This window comes from Rhinoraja longicauda, chromosome 2, assembly GCF_053455715.1.
Source record: "Rhinoraja longicauda isolate Sanriku21f chromosome 2, sRhiLon1.1, whole genome shotgun sequence".
Classification (NCBI taxonomy): domain Eukaryota; kingdom Metazoa; phylum Chordata; class Chondrichthyes; order Rajiformes; family Arhynchobatidae; genus Rhinoraja; species Rhinoraja longicauda.
In genome coordinates this window covers 106,931,584-106,948,663 of record NC_135954.1, presented here as the reverse complement: position 1 = coordinate 106,948,663, position 17,080 = coordinate 106,931,584, and the positions used below count along the sequence as shown (strand labels likewise).

General features: G+C 44.4%; 1 protein-coding gene across 1 annotated transcript in view; it reads right to left on the bottom strand.

Annotated features, from left to right (window-relative positions):
* The window catches only part of nrp1a (neuropilin 1a), a 246,650-nt gene that overhangs the window by 60,923 nt on the left and 168,647 nt on the right, over positions 1-17,080 (bottom strand). Inside the window, 2 exon segments of the mRNA XM_078425444.1 lie at positions 9,103-9,247; positions 15,809-15,964. Of these exon segments, the coding sequence (XP_078281570.1) occupies positions 9,103-9,247; positions 15,809-15,964 (301 nt within the window).

The window sequence follows — 17,080 nt, the reverse complement described above, 5'->3', positions numbered from 1 at the left end:
ACCAAATGCTGCCGGCGTGGGTAAGAAATTACTTATGCCAAACATATGATGACATTAGTTCTTGTTTTAATTTCTCAGTTTGCTTGGCTGAAGCGTAATCCTGACACTTTTCACATCGGTGGAGATTATCTGAGAAATGGGAAGTATATATTTAACATTGAGCAAAGCAAATCGTTCAGATTCCGATTGGCTCGCTGGCAACGATAAATTCTCTGCACCGAAGAGTTATTTTGAAAGTGGAATGCAAATTAAATAGATATCTAATCTACGATAGAAGTGCAAGGCAACCGGGGGAAAAAAAGGTCTCGCAAAAGAGATTCCTATACAGGCCCTGGCCTCTGATGTCAGGGGTGGCAGGGTGGTGCAGCGGTAGAGTTGCTGCCTTACAGCACTTGCAGTGCCGGAGACCCGGATTCGATCCTGACCACAGGTGCTTGTCTGCACGGAGTTTGTACGTTCTCCCCGTGGCCTGTGTGGATTCTCTCCGAGATCTTCGGTCTCCTCCCACACTCCAAAGACGCACAGGTTTGTAGGTTAATTGGCTTGGTATAAGTGTACATTGTAAACTGTCCCTCGTGCCTGTGTAGGATAGTATTAATGTGCGGGGATCACTGGCCGGTGCGGACGCGGTAGGCCGAAGGGCCTGCTCCCACGCTGTGTCTCTAAACTAAACTAAACTAAACTGAACTAAATCTCAAACATTAGTACAGGTTTGCGGCACTTCCTGTCAAACTTGGGGCTGCTGATTGAAGTGCACTTTATTAAATTTTGAGTACTGCCATTTTCTGTGACAACATTTCATTACGAGAAGAGCTACATTTACATCTGCAGCTGTTTAAGTCATTAATCACGGTGGATTTTACAAGATAAATGGTAGCTCATTATTAATGAATTATGGCTCTTCTCTATGCACATTTTAAAAATATATACTGTTACATAAAATATATGCCCATCCATGGGAACATAGGATTTAGTAAAAGGCCATTTGGCCTAACAAGTCTATGACAGTATAAGAAAATAACTGCAGATGCTGGTACAAATCGAAGGTATTTATTCACAAAATGCTGGAGTAACTCAGCAGGTGAGGCAGCATCTCTGGAGAGAAGGAATGGGTGACGTTTCGGGTCGAGACCCTTCTTCGGTCTGAACGTAGAAACGTAGAAAATTCGGTCTGAAGAAGGGTCTCAACCCGAAACGTCACCCATTCCTTCTCTCCAGAGATGCTGCCTCACCTGCTGAGTTACTCCAGCATTTTGTGAATAAACAAGTCTATGACAGTCTCTGTGCTCTGTTTGTACCCGCTCCCATTTTTCCTCACCTATGTCTATCAGTATCACACTCTATACCCTTCTCCTTCATATAGTTGTCTTGCATCCCTTTAAATGTATCTAGATTATTTGATTCAATCACTCCCTGAAGTCGTGAGTTCCACATTGTCTCCACTCATTGATTTCTTGGTGACTACTGGAAAAACAAGGGCCTCTAGTTTTTCTCTTTCACTCTATCCAGAGTCTTTCCTAATGTTAAAGGGATCTGTTTGGTTATCTTTCAACTATTTTTTTTCTCTCAGCATAAGGTGACCATTCTCTCTCTGTATCCTTTCCTGATAGATACTCTCTCACATTTTATCTTCAAACTCCTGATATCATCCTTGTCTCCCCGACCCCTCCTTATCTTTTGGAATAATGTGGTAAAAGAATAACGCATGCAGCATGGTCTGAATGTATCAAAGCATGATCTAAATAAAGTCTGATCCAGATTTATGGTGTTCTTTATGGTCTCGTTAATTTGTGTAACTTTCAGTGACTGGTGTTTCAATGGGGGAAGATGTTTTCAAGAGAGAGTTCGATTTATGTAGCTCTCAGGGCTAACGGAATCAAGGGATATGGGGAGAAAGCAGGAACGGGGTACTGATTTTGGAGATCAGCCGTGATCATATTGAATAGCGGTGCTGGCTCAAAGGGCCAAATGGCCTACTCCTGCACCTATTTTCTACATTTCTATGTTTCTATGGTGGATTTGTATTAGACAACAGACAATAGGTGCAGGAGGAGGCCATTCGGCCCTTCGAGCCAGCACCGCCATTCAATGTGATCATGGCTGATCATTCTCAATCAGTACCCCGTTCCTGCCTTCTCCCCATACCCCCTGACTCCACTATCCTTAAGAGCTCTATCTAGCTCTCTCTTGAATGCATTCAGAGAATTGGCCTCCACTGCCTTCTGAGGCAGAGAATTCCACAGATTCACAACTCTCTGACTGAAAAAGTTTTTCCTGATCTCAGTTCTAAATGGCCTACCCCTTATTCTTAAACTGTGGCCCCTGGTTCTGGATTCCCCCAACATTGGCAACATGTTTCCTGTCTCTATTCTGGGCTAACAGACAGGCTTTAGTATTTTTAACTTGCAATAACAAAAATAAACATATTTATTATAGAAATCTTTACTTTTGAAAATCCTGGGGCTCAAAATAACTCTTGTCATTGTGAGTCTGAAACTATCTAGCCCTGTTCCCCCATTGAAACAATTGTTTTTATACTACGATTTTTTCCACAATGTGCAGTTTCAAAGGCACAACTCTCACATTATAGCAAAACTACCTATATTTTGTAACTCACACCCCTCCCCCCCTCCATATTCCCCTGGCAACATTGATATCAATGTCAAATTTAGATATGTTCTAAATTTGTTTTTAATCCCAGAGTATAAATTTTAATGTAATGTGAAATGGTAGACTTCGTTGAACATCACTATCCCATTGCAAACAGGTATCCTTTGTTCCCCGTCTCTGTTTATACAATCATGATGCCAGCTAGCAATCTATGCTACTACTTGCATCCTGACATTACCTTCTCTACTGATCTATTAGAGTCTTACAGTGTGGAAATAGGCCCTTCGGCCCAACTTGCCCGCGCCAACTAACATGGCCCCTCTACGTTAATCCCACCTGCTTGCGTTTGGTCCATATCCCTCTAAACCTGTCCTAACCATGTACCTGCCTAGATATTTCTTAAAATGATACGATAGTACCTGCCTCAACTATCTCCTCCAGCACCTCATTCCATACACCCACCACCCTTTGTGCAAACAAGTTACCCCTCAGGTTCTTATTAAATCTTAACTCCCCCCCCCCAACCCTCCCCCCCCCCCCCCCCCCCACCCTCCCCCCTCCCCACCTTAAACATATGTCCTCTGTTCTTGATTCCCCTACTCTGGGCAAACCTGATCTATTCCTCTCATGGGAAGGACGAAGGATCTCAACCCGAAATGTCAACCATTCCTTCTCTCCAGAGACGCTGCCTGTCCCGCTGAGTTATTCCAGCATTTTGTGTACCTTCGATTTAAACCAGCATCTGCAGTTCTTTCCTACACTATTCCTCTCATAATAATAATAATAAGCATTTATTTTATATAGCGCTTTACCAGGTGCTCAAAGCGCTTTACAAAAACAGTCATAACATAAAAACAAACAGACAAACTATCCTGACGGAGAAGCGGCGAACAAACAGCGCCAGTGTCCTCTCACGTCAGGGTCCGGCAGTAGACAACAAAAAGCACAGGACACACAGATACAATTGTACACCTCTCTAAGATCACCCTTCATCCTCCTGCGCTCCAAGGAATAAAGCCCTAGCCTGCTCAACCTCTCCCTAGAGCCCAGGCCCTCGAGACCTGGCAACATCCTCGAAAATCTTTCCAGCTTGACATCTTTCCTATGACTCGGTGGCCAAAACTGAACACAATACCCTACAAGTGGCTTCACCAATGTCTTATATAACTGCAACATGACCTCCCAACCTCTAAACTCAATACTCTGACTGATGAAGGCCAAAGTGTCAAAAGCTTTTTTGACCACCATCTCTACATGTGATGCCATGTCAATTAATGGGGTTCCTGAACAAAGGTCTTTTGTAAACCTGATCTGAACCTTGATCTCTCCGCTACCACCTCAAGAAATGCAATTAGATTAGCCAAGCAAGATTTTCCCCCCTTGAAATCCAAACCAATCAATTGATTACTACAGTTTTTTTTAACGCTCTAATATTTCAACAACTATTAGTGTTAGACAATAGATAATAGGTGCAGGAGTAGGCCATTCGGCCCTTCAAGCCAGCACCGCCATTCAATGTGATCATGGCTGATCATTCTCAATCAGTACCCCGTTCCTGCCTTCTCCCCATACCCCCTGACTCCGCTATCCTAAAGAGCTCTATCTAGCTCTCTCTTGAATGCATTCAGAGAATTGGCCTCCACTGCCTTCTGAGGCAGTGAATTCCACAGATTCACAACTCTCTGACTGAAAAAGTATTTCCTCATCTCAGTTCTAAATGGCCTACCCCTTATTCTTAAACTGTGGCCCCTGACTCTGGACTCCCCCAACATTGGGAACATGTTTCCTGCCTCTAACGTGTCCAACCCCTTAAATAATCTTATACATTTCGATAAGATCCCCTCTCATCCTTCTAAATTCCAGTGTATACAAACCTAGTCGCTCCAGTCTTTCAACATATGACAGTCCCGCCATTCCGGGAATTAACCTAGTAAACCTATGCTGCACGCCCTCAATAGCAAGAATATCCTTCCTCAAATTTGGAGACCAAAACTGCACACAGTGCTCCAGGTGCGGTGCAGGAGGCCCTGTACAACTGACTTAGGCTGACAGCTCAGTAATTTCTTGGACATGTTCACTTTCTATCCTCAGACACTAATACCACGTAAGCTAACATCCGGTCCCCTGGCACAACAACTCTTTCTAAAGAACTATTACGTGCGCGCAGTAGTGTATCTGTGCCATCTCTTCCTTGAAGTCTTTTAGAATGCATGGGTGCAACGCACCTGGTGTTGTTCTCTTTAATTTGGTGGGTGTGCATTATCCTTGGTCTTTTTCCACTAAACAGGAAGCCATTTAATTACTCACTTTGGCATCCACTGCCATGTCCACCTATTGACACCCCTGGTAAATGTGGAGGAGAAATTGTGATTTATTCCAGCTGCCTCCCCCTCACTATCTGTGGTATTGTCCTGTCCGTCTCTAAATGATCCTCTTCCCATCCCAACTCTTCATAGCCATTGATGAATTTGTAGCGCGCTTGACTATTTTTGTCTTCTGTTTCTTGGTAAATTGATTCCACTGGACCTAATTGCCGTTTTTTACAATCATTTTATCACTGAATCTGATCTGTACGTATACCTCTTCCTTCCCCTCAATTAGCCCCACCTTATTTAAAATGCACGACCAGATCAAATTATCCTCAGTCTGGGTCTAATATCTATTTGCAGATCCAGGAATTAATTGTCAATTCCCAAGATCTAAGAATGTCCTATTTCACATTCGCAACCACGCAATAACCTGATTGTGGTTTACAATGGACGCCTAATCGCTGCCAGTTATATTCTGCGCACTCACGTTCACATGCTACACTTCCAAGACCTTATGGAACCCAAGATTGGTACAATTTGCATTTCACAAAAGCTACCTTAAGCAAAGGCCACTTGCATTGTGCAATAAAAGATTCTGGGGCATGGATTTCCATGTTCATAAGTGATAGGAGCAGAATTAGGCCATTCGGCCCATCAAGCCCACTCCGTCGTTCAATCATGGCTGATTTATCTCTCCCTATTTTAATCCCATTCTCCTGCCTTTTCCCTATGACCCCTGACACCCGTACTAATCACAAATCTATCTATCTCTGCCTTAATAAAATCCACTGACTTGGCCTCCACAGCCTTCTGTGGCAGAGAATTCCACAGATTCACCACCCTCTGGCTGAATAAATTCCTCCTCATCTCCTTCCTAAAGCAACGTCCTTTAATTCTGAGGCCTCTGGTCCTAGACTCTCCCACTAGTGGAAACATCCTCTCCACATCCACTCTATCCAAGCCTTTCACTATTCGGTAAGTTTCAAAGAGGTCCCCTCCCCTCACCCTTTTAAACTGAATTTTATGGGGGTTCTCCAGTTTAACGCTATTCGGACGATGGAATATAGAGCCTCTGTGGACTTTCACACTCCATACTTTTCCTCCTTTGGGATTGCAAAGAGCCCTTAAATGTGTCCACGCATAACCCCAGAGGCCTTGGAGGAACTGCAGATGCTGGTTTAAACCAAAGGTTGACACAAAATGCTAGAGTAACTCAGCGGGTCAGGCAGCATCTCTGGGGAGAAGGAATGGGTGGCGTTTCGGGTCGAGAAGAAGTATCAGTCTGAAGAAGGGTCTCGACCCGAAACGTCACCCATTCCTTCTCTCCGGAGATGCTGCCTGTCCCGCTGAGTTACTCCAGCATTTTTGTGTCTACCTCGTGTCAATTAAACCACTGGATCGGGAGAAATACCAAATCTTTGCACTGATGCTGTTGAGGAAAGGAAGCCTGATTTTATCCAGGCAAACCAATATCTGACTCTAGAGGTATCAGGGAGTGCGGTCCTTAAATGCCTTTGAAAATGGGCTTGCTGTGCCTTCAGCTTAGGGGCAAATGGGGAAAGAAAACAAGTGCCAATTTCAACACCAGCACCCATACCCTCTGAACAAGTAGATCATATTTTATACATATTTTATGTTCTGAGATCTTTTTGAGTTTCCAGATTTGTTATTGGGTGAGGGGGAGGGTGGGGGTTAATAACTTTTCTTGTTGTGGTTGTGTATTTACGGTAAAAGACCAAGTGGACCCGTTGGGCCCAAACCTCTCCTGCATTGGTGCAGCACCCTCTCCTCCCCCTTCCCCTCCTCTCCCCCTCCTCCTCCTCCCTTCCCCTCTCCCCTTCCCCTCCCCCCACTCCATCCCCCTCAACCCTCCTTATCCTCCCTCCTCCCCCCCCTCCCTCCCTCTCCCCCTCTCCATCCACCCCCTCCCTAGGAAATGCATTAAAACTTTAACATGTGAATATCTTTAAAAATATAACACTGATTTCAATGAAACTTCTTCCATTAGCACCGCAGGGACGACGGTGAGTAAGGTAGGCCTAAAATTGTCATGCTATCGTGTACCGTTTTGGCTGTACTTCAGGAACAAACGAACAAACAAACGAGAGTTTTAGTAAGTCGATTACGTGAATTTGCACTGTGGACGTCTATAAGACATTTAACGCAGACAGAGAAGATTTTTTTTCCCCCAATTGGACCAGGCTGCATTTGAACCAGGAGACTAAGAAGGGAAAAGCATTCTCCATTGAAGATAATGAGGATTGCATTAACCGTGACAATAGGAGGAGCCCAGGAGACAGGACATGTATTTTACATATAGTATAAGAAGATAACTGCAGATGCTGGTACAAATCGAAGGTTTTTATTCACAAAATGCTGGAGTAACTCAGCGGGTCAGGCAGCATCTCGGGAGAGAAGGAATGGGTGACGTTTCGGGTCGAGACCCTTCTTCAACTGAGGGTCTCGACCCGAAACGTCACCCATTCCTTCTCTCCCGAGATGCTGCCTGACCTGCTGAGTTACTCCAGCCTCATGTATTTTACACCCTACTCTAAAATATGGCACGCCTTACAGCAGGGGTTCCCAACTTTTTTCGTCCCGTTTACCCCCTGGCAACTTTTCGAAAGTAAATTTACCCCCACCCTGTTTTGTTCAGTAATTCGAGTTTACACTTCTACCATAATAAAGCAACCGACAAAGGGGAAATCTTAAAATACTTAATGTTTTTAACATTATTATTTTATGTTCAAATAACAACAATAATAATAGCACATAACAATGTTATTTCACTTAGTTATGAACAACTAATGATGAACAGATACCTGTGTACCAGAACCAAACACAGTCAGTCAATGAGTACACAACATTTCTACCTCTAAACTAAATAAAAGTGTTTCAAAAAATTATAATTGAATAAAAATATGTACAAATCCAGAATCAACACACTTACCCCCTGGGTAGGCAAAATTTATCCCCTGGGGGGGTAAACTTACCCCAGGTTGGGAACCCTTGCCTGACAGGGGAGTGCACCCTTGGTACGACAATAAACTTGCAGGATGGATTACATGATGACTACTTTTGTAAGTGGTTTGGACAAACTATCTTCCGGTTCAAAAGCAAAAAAAATTCAATCATGGCACAACAAAGTTAGTGACTTTGCACAGTGCAGTGGAATAAGCACCTGGATTATCCAGATCATTTTACTAATCCGACAGGCACAGGCTGCAGCTCCTTATGATGCATCAGATTCAGTTACAAAAGTCAGACGGATCAAATGTCAAGTGTTGGCAGCCAAATTTTCAGCGTTAAAAGTCGCATCATTGGGAAGATCACTCGCCGAGATTGTGATTATAAACTTCAACAGTTCACAACTTTTTCAAATATTATACAAATATTATAAGTTTAAGAATAAGGGGTAGACCATTTAGAACGGAGATGAGGAAAAACTTTTTTCAGTCAGAGGGTTGTCAATCTGTGGAATTCTCTGCCTCAGAAGGCAGTGGAGGCCAATTCTCGGGATGCTTTCAAGAGAGAGTTAGATAGAGCTCTTAATGATAGCGGAGTCAGGGGGTATGGGGAGAAGGCAGGAACGGGGTACTGATTGAGAATGATCAGCCATGATCACATTGAATGGCGGTGCTGGCTCGAAGGGCCGAATGGCCTCCTCCTGCACCTATTGTCTATTGTCTAAAAACCGTTTAAAAAAAAATCACCGGTCTAAAAACAGTCAGCGTATTTGCGGAATGAGATTTCCTTTTCTGCTCATCTTTAAGTAAGTTTGCATTCAAGAACGTTGATCCGGGCAGCCTCTCAATACACAAAGTGGCATTTTTAAACAGCGAAATCCAGCGGCTACCTATAAACAAACATGGACATCCCCAATTCTTGGTTCTGCCAACGAGGATTGAAATTTCTCAATTAAGTAAGTATGAAACATTTAAACGAGGAGGAAACATCAATTTGCATTGGGCAAATGGTCTACATTTGCTGTTTTTTCTCAGGTGCCTGTGTTGAAGAGATTTAGATAGGGTGATCATTTTGTCCGAAGATATTTAATTTACTAAAAGGAAAAAGGTGCAGTGAGGATAACTGCAATGAACAGCTCACGGCTCATTAGTAGTACATTTGGTGGATTGAAGTGAAGGGAATAGTTTAACGGCATTCACAGAGGCAACTTCTTTACCTGTGATCTTGCATCCATATAATTCAAAGCGAAGTGCAATGCCGTTCTCCCAGGACTGCGGTCTTATCCGTAAATATCGTGTCAGGATTCTCTGAGGAAACTGCCTTACAACTGTGTCATTGGGGTTGCTGTTGCCTTGAAATACCTGCAAAATTAAAACCCGCAATCAGACTCGAACAAATATTCTCAAAAGGCAAATCCACAATTCGTCAAGTTCAGAGTCGGCTTGTCATAATGCTATGTGTAGGAAGCGAACTGCAGATGCTGGTTTAAATCGAAGATAGGGACAAAACGCTGGAGTAACTCAGTGGGACAGGCAGCATCTCTGGATAGAAGGAATGGGTGACGTTTCGGGTCGTAGACCTTTCTTCAGACTGATTCAGATTGATTCACTCTGAACAAAGGTTCTTGACCCGAAACGTCACCAATACCTTCTCTCCAGAGATGCTGCCTGTCCCACTGAGTTACTCCAGCATTTTGTGTCATAGTCCTATAGTATGTAGCTCGTGCCAAGGTACAGATCCAAGAGCTGGCAGTCCTTGAGATTCATCAGCTTTATCAGCTTCCAAGGAAAGATGTTTTTGCCCAGACTATTCCCACCCAACATCCCCTAACAATTACTGATTGGGAGCACGAATCCTATCTGCCTCAGTTGCTCCCTTCTCCAAACATGATAACAAAATCATCATCTCCTTATGTGTAGGGAGGAACTGCAGATGCTGGTTTACACAGAATGCTGGAGTAACTCAGCGGGACAGGCAGCATCTCTGGATAGAAGGAATGGGTGACGTTTCGGGTCGAGACCTTTCTTCTGGATGAGGACTGGGGTCTCGACCCGAAACGTCACCCTTTCCTTCTATCCAGAGATGCTGCCTGTTCCGCTGAATTACTCCAGCATTAAGGGTATTTATTCACAAAATGCTGGAGTAACTCAGCAGGTCAGGCAGCATCTCAGGAGAGAAGGAATGGGTGACGTTTCGGGTCGAGACCCTTCTTCAGACTGATGTCAGGGGGGCGGGACAAAGAAAGGATATTGGTGGAGGCAGGAAGACAGTGGGAGATCTGGGAAGGGGGAGGGGAAGAGAGGGACAGAGGAACTATCTAAAGTTGGAGAAGTCAATGTTCATACCGCTGGGCTGCAAGCTGCCCAGGCGAAATATGAGGTGCTGTTCCTCCAATTTCCGGTGGGCCTCACTATGGCACTGGAGGAGGCCCATGACAGAAAGGTCAGACTGGGAGTGGGAGGGGGAGTTGAAGTGCTCAGGCACCGGGAGATCAGGTTGGTTAAGCCAGACTGAGCGAAGGTGTTGAGCGAAGCGACCGCCGAGCCTAAGTTTGGTTTCGTCGATGTAAAGAAGTTGACATCTAGAGCAGCGGATGCAATAGTTGAGGTTGGAGGAGGTGCAGGTGAACTCCAGCATTTTGTGATACCTCTGATAATCTCAATCTTTTACTCTAAATGTATCTCAGCTGACACAATTTTACATTCTGGTCTAGAATCAATTGAAGTCTATCCTGAGGCAAACCCATTTTTTTAATGACTGAGAACCTTAACAGACAGTGATAAAAAAAAAAAAAGATCTTTATCAGTCACTGGTATGACTTAATTTGAATATTCGTCTCCAAAGTGAAGAATTGTGTGTCGGACTGAAATAGTTTCTTTGTGCAATCAGCACTGAGGATTTTCAACATCTTTCATATCTTTTGTATGCCATTGAAGTGTGATTACTTCAAGATATATTGTCTGCTATCAGCTGTGGTGAACTTGAATTCCAGGCGGGATAAAGATCTCGAGTTCTATTTAACTGCGTTGCTACGGAGACGTGCAAGTAATTCCAGCTACTTAACACTGTACCTTCTTATTCGTACGTCCAGCTGTGAAGAATAATGCCACAGCATTGAGGAAAAGCACCAAATCAATAAAATGGGAGCAAATCATGATGGCAGTGTGCAAATCTTCTCCACTGTATATTAAAAAATTGCTCATTTATTGCCTTTTCTTTATTGCCAAAATACCTCATTGAGTGGGGCGGTTAAACTTAACTATCACATTGAAATACTTAGAAAAGCGTCATCCAAAGACAAGTTGATGAGATTGATGATGACAAAACCAGGGGTCGCAGTTTAAGAATAAGGAAGTAGGCCATTTAGGACTGAGATGAGGAAAAACTTTTTCACCCAGAGAGTTGCGAATCTGTAGAATTCTCTGCCACAGAGGGCAGTGGAGGCCAATTCACTGGATGTTTTCACGAGAGAGTTAGATTTAGCCCTTAGGGCTAATGGAATCAAGGGATGCAGGGAAAAAGCAGGGTACTGATTTTGGATGATTTGCAAGATCATATTGAATGGCGGTACTGGCTTGAAGGGCCGAGTGGCCTACCCCTGCACTTATTTTCTGTATTTTTTATGTTATAGGAGGGTGAGGTCAATAGTTCTTGTTCTGCTGAAGATAGACAAAAAGCTAGAGTAACTCAGCGGGTCAGAGAAAAGGAATAGGCGACGTTTCGGGTCGAGACCCTTCTTCAGACTGAGAGTCAGGGGAAAGGGAAACCAGATATATAGACGGTGATACAGAGAGATATAGAACAGATGAATGAAATATATGCAAAAAATAGGTTTCTGCCTGTGTCCTCTCACCTACTCACTTAGCAAATAACACAGTCTTAAAAACATTCTGGGCTCTGCTTGTCCTATTCTTCTGAGGAAGGAAGATAGGGCAAGCAGTCACGGTGGGCGGTCACAGTGGAGCAGCGGTAGAGTTGCTGCCTTACAGAGAATGCAGCGCCGGAGACCCAGGTTCGATCCCGACTACGGGTGCTGTCTGTACGGAGTTTGTACGTTCCCCCCGTGATCTGTGTGGGTTTTCTCCGAGATCTTCGGTTTCCTCCCACACTCCAAAGACGTGCAGGTTTGTAGGTTAATTGGCTTGGTAAATGTAAAAATTATCCTTAGTGGGTGTAGGATAGTGTTAATGTGCGGGGATCGCTGGTCTGCACGGACCCGGTGGGCCGAAGGGCCTGTTTCCACGCTGCATCTCTAAACTAAACTAAACTAAACTAAGAGAGTTCCAAAGATTCATAACCTCTGAGAAAGAAACTCTCACCTGATCTCTGTTTTGATGGGCAACCACTTATTTCTAATGAATGACTTTTGTGTAAAGGGTGGCTGCTTTCAATCCCTGAACCTCAATACCAGTTTGATTGAGACTTAACCGGTCTACTGAACCACACATTCCCTAGCTCTGAAGAAGGGTCTCGACCCGAAACACCACCCATTCCTTCTCTCCGGAGATGCTGCCTGTCCCGCTGAGTTACTCCAGCATTTTGTGTCTATCTTCCATTTAAACCAGCATCTGCAGTTCCTTCCTACACATTGGGCAATTACTGACCATTTTGATCAAATTGGACAGGTTCAGGAATGGCTAAGAGACTAACTACATCAGATCATTGCGCAGATGCTGATGATAAAATCATTACTGCAGTCGGAGATGCACATTCACGTTAGTCTTTTTCAGAGATTCGTTATCTTTATGTTGCTTGTTTTATAGAGTGTATGATCCAAATCTCCACTGGGGAGTGAGAGGGTTTTGGTTTAAGCCAAACTTTAGGAATTCAGTTTCAAGCAACACAGACCAATGGTTAAGTGCAGTGTGAAGGAGGTGATGTGTTAGAGAGGGGCTGCCTTTGGGTGAGATATTTGACTAGGGTTGCCAACTGTCCCGTATTAGCCAGGACATCCCGTATTTTGGGGTAAATTTGTTTGTCCCGTACGGGACCACCCCTGTCCCGTATTAGGCCCGGGGCGGGGGGGCTGTCGGCCCGGAGGCCGCTGTAGGCCCGGGCCCGGACATAGGGGCCCGGAGGCCGCTGTAGGCCCGGACATTGTAGGCTAACGGAGTGTATTCGGGGAGCGTGGCCGAGTGTGTTCGCCCGGGCGGCCATCATTGGTGGAGCGGGAGCACGTGGCCACTGGCAGGGTGAGGTCACGTGGGGTGTGGGCGGTGACCTCACCTCTTGTCCCTTATTTCGGAGTTTGAAGGTTGGCAACCTTATATTTGACCGAGGTTCCATTTGCCCTGTTGTGAGGAAGACCCCACTGTTCAAAGACGTACAGAGCAGCAGAGAGTGGAATTCCTAGCCACAGAGTTGAATTCATTGCCACAGAAGGCTGTGGAGGCCAAGTCAGTGGTATTTTTCAAGGCGGAGATGGATAGATTTTTGATTAGTACGGGTGTCAGAGGTTATGGGGAGAAGGCAGGAGAATGGGGTTCGGCGGGAGAGATAGATCAGCTGTGATTGGATGGTGGAGTAGACTGATGGGCCGAATTGTCTAATCCTACTCCTATCCCTTATGATCTTATGAGCTCTCAAGCATTCCCACTCATGAGAATTCCTTAACCAACGCCAAAATGAAAGAGATACAGTAGATCCATGATTCCTAATTGAGAGCAGGTTAAGAATGCCATTTGTACTTCACAGCAAACTGCTATGCTCTGGGACTGTTTGAAACAATTACCATTTAATATTGACATGTTTGAAAATAATTTAAACAGATTAAATAGGTACCCAGTGAGTCTTCTCACACAAAAAAAGTGATTTTGAGCTTGACACCAAAGCTATTAATGCACGAGAATAAACATCATTTAGGATTCATTCTGCTTATCATTCAATCATTACTTGATAGCCATTTTCAGTTGAGACTGCCATTCATTTTTTTATATTTAGGAGATTACAGGTGGGCATGAGTTTATGCATTCAATTTGGGTTAAACAATGAGCTGGTTAACTATTCAGATTTGGAAATTATTTTAAATAGAATCATAGAGTTATAGAATGATACAGTGTGGAAACAAGCCCTTCAGCCCAACTTGCCCACACCGGACAACATGTCCCAGCTACACTAGTCCCACCTGCCTGTGTTTGGTCCATATCCCTCCAAACTTGTCCTATCCAAGTGCCTGTCTAAATGTTTCTTAAAAGTTGGAATAGTCCCAGGTCAACTACCTCCTCTGGCAGCTTGCTCCATACATCCACCATCCTTTGTGTGAAAAAATTACCCCTCAGATTCCTATTAAATCTTTTCCACTTCACCTTGAACCTATGTCCTCTTGTCCTCGATTCCCCTCCTCTGGTCAAGAGATTCTGTGCATCTACCCGATCTATTCCTCTCATGATTTTATACACCTCAATAAGATCACCCCTCATCCTCCTGCGCTCCATGGAATAGAGACCCAGCCTATTCAACCTCTCCCTACAGCTCACACCCTCTAGTCCTGGCAACATCCTCGTAAATCTTCTCTGAACCGTTTCAAACTTGACATTATCTTTCCTATAACATGGTGCTCAGAACTGAACACAATACTCTAAATGTGGTCTCACCAACGTCTTATACAACTGCAACATGACTTCTATACTCAATACTCCGACCGATGAAGGCCAATGTGCCAAAAGCCTTTTTGACCACCTGCGACTCGACCTTCAAGGAACCATGCACCTGCACTCCTAGATCCCTCTGCTTTACAACACTCCCCAGAGGCCTACCGTTCACTGTGTAGGTGCTGCCCCTTGATAGACATTCCAAAAAGCAACACCTCACACTTCTCTGTATTAAATCCCATCAACCATTCCTCAGCCCACCTGGCCAATCGATCCAGATCCTGCTGCAATCTTTCACAACCATCTTCACTATCTGCAAAACCACCCACTTTGGTATCATCAGCAAACTTTCTAGTCTTGCCCTGTGTTAATACACCTGTTTAAAGAGCAAACAGACGAAGCAAAAATGTGCAGTGAAATGAAAGATTATGCATTGGACACCCCTGAACTACAATAGGCAACTGTGAATCTACCTATATCCACTCCACCTATATCCTTCCTTTGTCCCGCCCCCCTGAAATCAGTCTGAAGAAGGGTTTCGACCCGAAACGTCACCCATTCCTTCTCTCCTGAGATGCTGCCTGACCTGCTGAGTTACTCCAGCATTTTGTGAATAAATACCTTCGATTTGTACCAGCATCTGCAGTTATTTTCTTATACATTGCAGAAATGTGATCGGGGTAAATCAGCACGTTTTTCTTCAACATATGTTCTCTATTACTGTAGCTATCTGCTCACTCATTGTAATCTGCTGGATCGTGGTCTGTGGCAAGGAAGAGTGAATGAATCCTGTGCATTAAATTGATTCAGTGAACTTTAATTGTTGACCCACTCAAAGAAATAATATCCTCCAGTGTCCACCAATGAGGCAATCCTTTTATGTCTTTTAAGAGAAAATTAACAAGGTAGTAAGATATTTTTTAGTTTAGAGATACAGTGCAGAAACAGGCCGCACCGACCAGCGATCCCCGCACACTAACACTACTATCCTACACAAACCCGGGACAATTTTACATTTATACCAAGCTAATTAACCTACAAACCTGTACGTCTTTGGAGTGCGGGAGGAAACCATAGATCTCGGAGAAAACCCACACAGGACACGGGGAGAACGTACAAACTCCGTACAGACAGCACCCGTAGTCAGGATGGAACCTGGGTCTCTGGCAGTCGCTTTACTGAAACGCTACTGTGCCACCCCTATTCTATCTTGTACTTTAGTATTTCTTCTGTGGGGTGGGAGCTGCTTTACTTCCTCGACGTCCACCCTGGGTTGTTCGACGGAACTGGCAGAATTTCCTCTCCACACCCAGTCTTGTTCCAACAACTTACCTTCTGCTTATTCTTTTCTTTCACAGTGATCCAGTCTTCACCATTAGAACTCACATCAACCTTGTATGTCAGAATGTAATACATCCGCCGTGTTTCTTTGGAGACGGCACCTTGTGTTGCTATTGCAGAGACGTACTGCAGGAACCCCAGGTCTACCTGCAGGATTAAAAAAACAGCCAGAGATTGTTAGACATGTTTATAATTGATGATATATATTCACAAAATGCAGGAGTAACTCAGCAGGTCAGGCAGCATCTCAGGGGAGAAGGAATGGGTGACATTTCGGGTCGAGACTGATGTCAGGGGGGCGGGACAAAGGAAGGATATAGGTGGAGACAGGAAGATAGAGGGAGATCTGGGAAGGAGGAGGGGAAGGGAGGGACAGAGGAACTATCTAAAATGGGAGAAGTCAATGTTCATACCACTGGGCTGCAAGCTGCCCAGGCGAAATATGAGATGCTGTTTCTCCAATTTCCAGTGGGACTCACTATGGCACTGGAGGAGGCCCATGACAGAAAGGTCAGACTGGGAGTGGGAGGGGGATTTGAAGTGCTCGGCGGGAGATCAGATTGGTCAATGCGGACCGAGCGCAGGTGTTGAGCGAAGCGATCGCCGAGCCTGCGTTTGGTTTCGCCGATGTAAATTGATGATATCATGCCTTAATTCCAATTATCTAGCATGGCCACAACTCTTACCAATGTTTCCAAGTAGTTCAATGAAATTCAAATTGCAAAATAAAATTGTCCGATTATTCATAAATACATAAGTGATAGGAGCGGAATTAGGCCATTCGGCCCATCAAGTCTACTCCGCCATTCAAATCATGGCTGAACTATCTTTCCCTCTCAACCCCATTCTCTTGCCTTCTCCCCATAACCCCTGACACCCGTACCAGTCTAAAGAAAGGGTCTCGACCCAAAACGTCACCCATTCCTTCTCTCCAGAGATGCTGCCTGTCCCGCTAGATTCTTGTGTCTATCTTCAAGAATCTATCAAGAATCTCTGCCTTAAGAATATCCATTGACTTGGCCTCCACAACCTTCTGTGGGAAAGAATTCCACAGATCCACCACCCTTTTATGGAGAGTTTACTTTTCTTATTATTCTATGGTTGATGCAGAGGTTGTTCCTATCAGGACTAAAGCAAGCTCTGGTACAGTGGCGGTGTCCATTTTGTGCCTTGGTAATGGACCGATTATTTCATTAGAAACCCTGCATTTATTAATTTACTAGACCAAGTGGACCCATTGGGCCCAAACCTCTCCTGCATTGG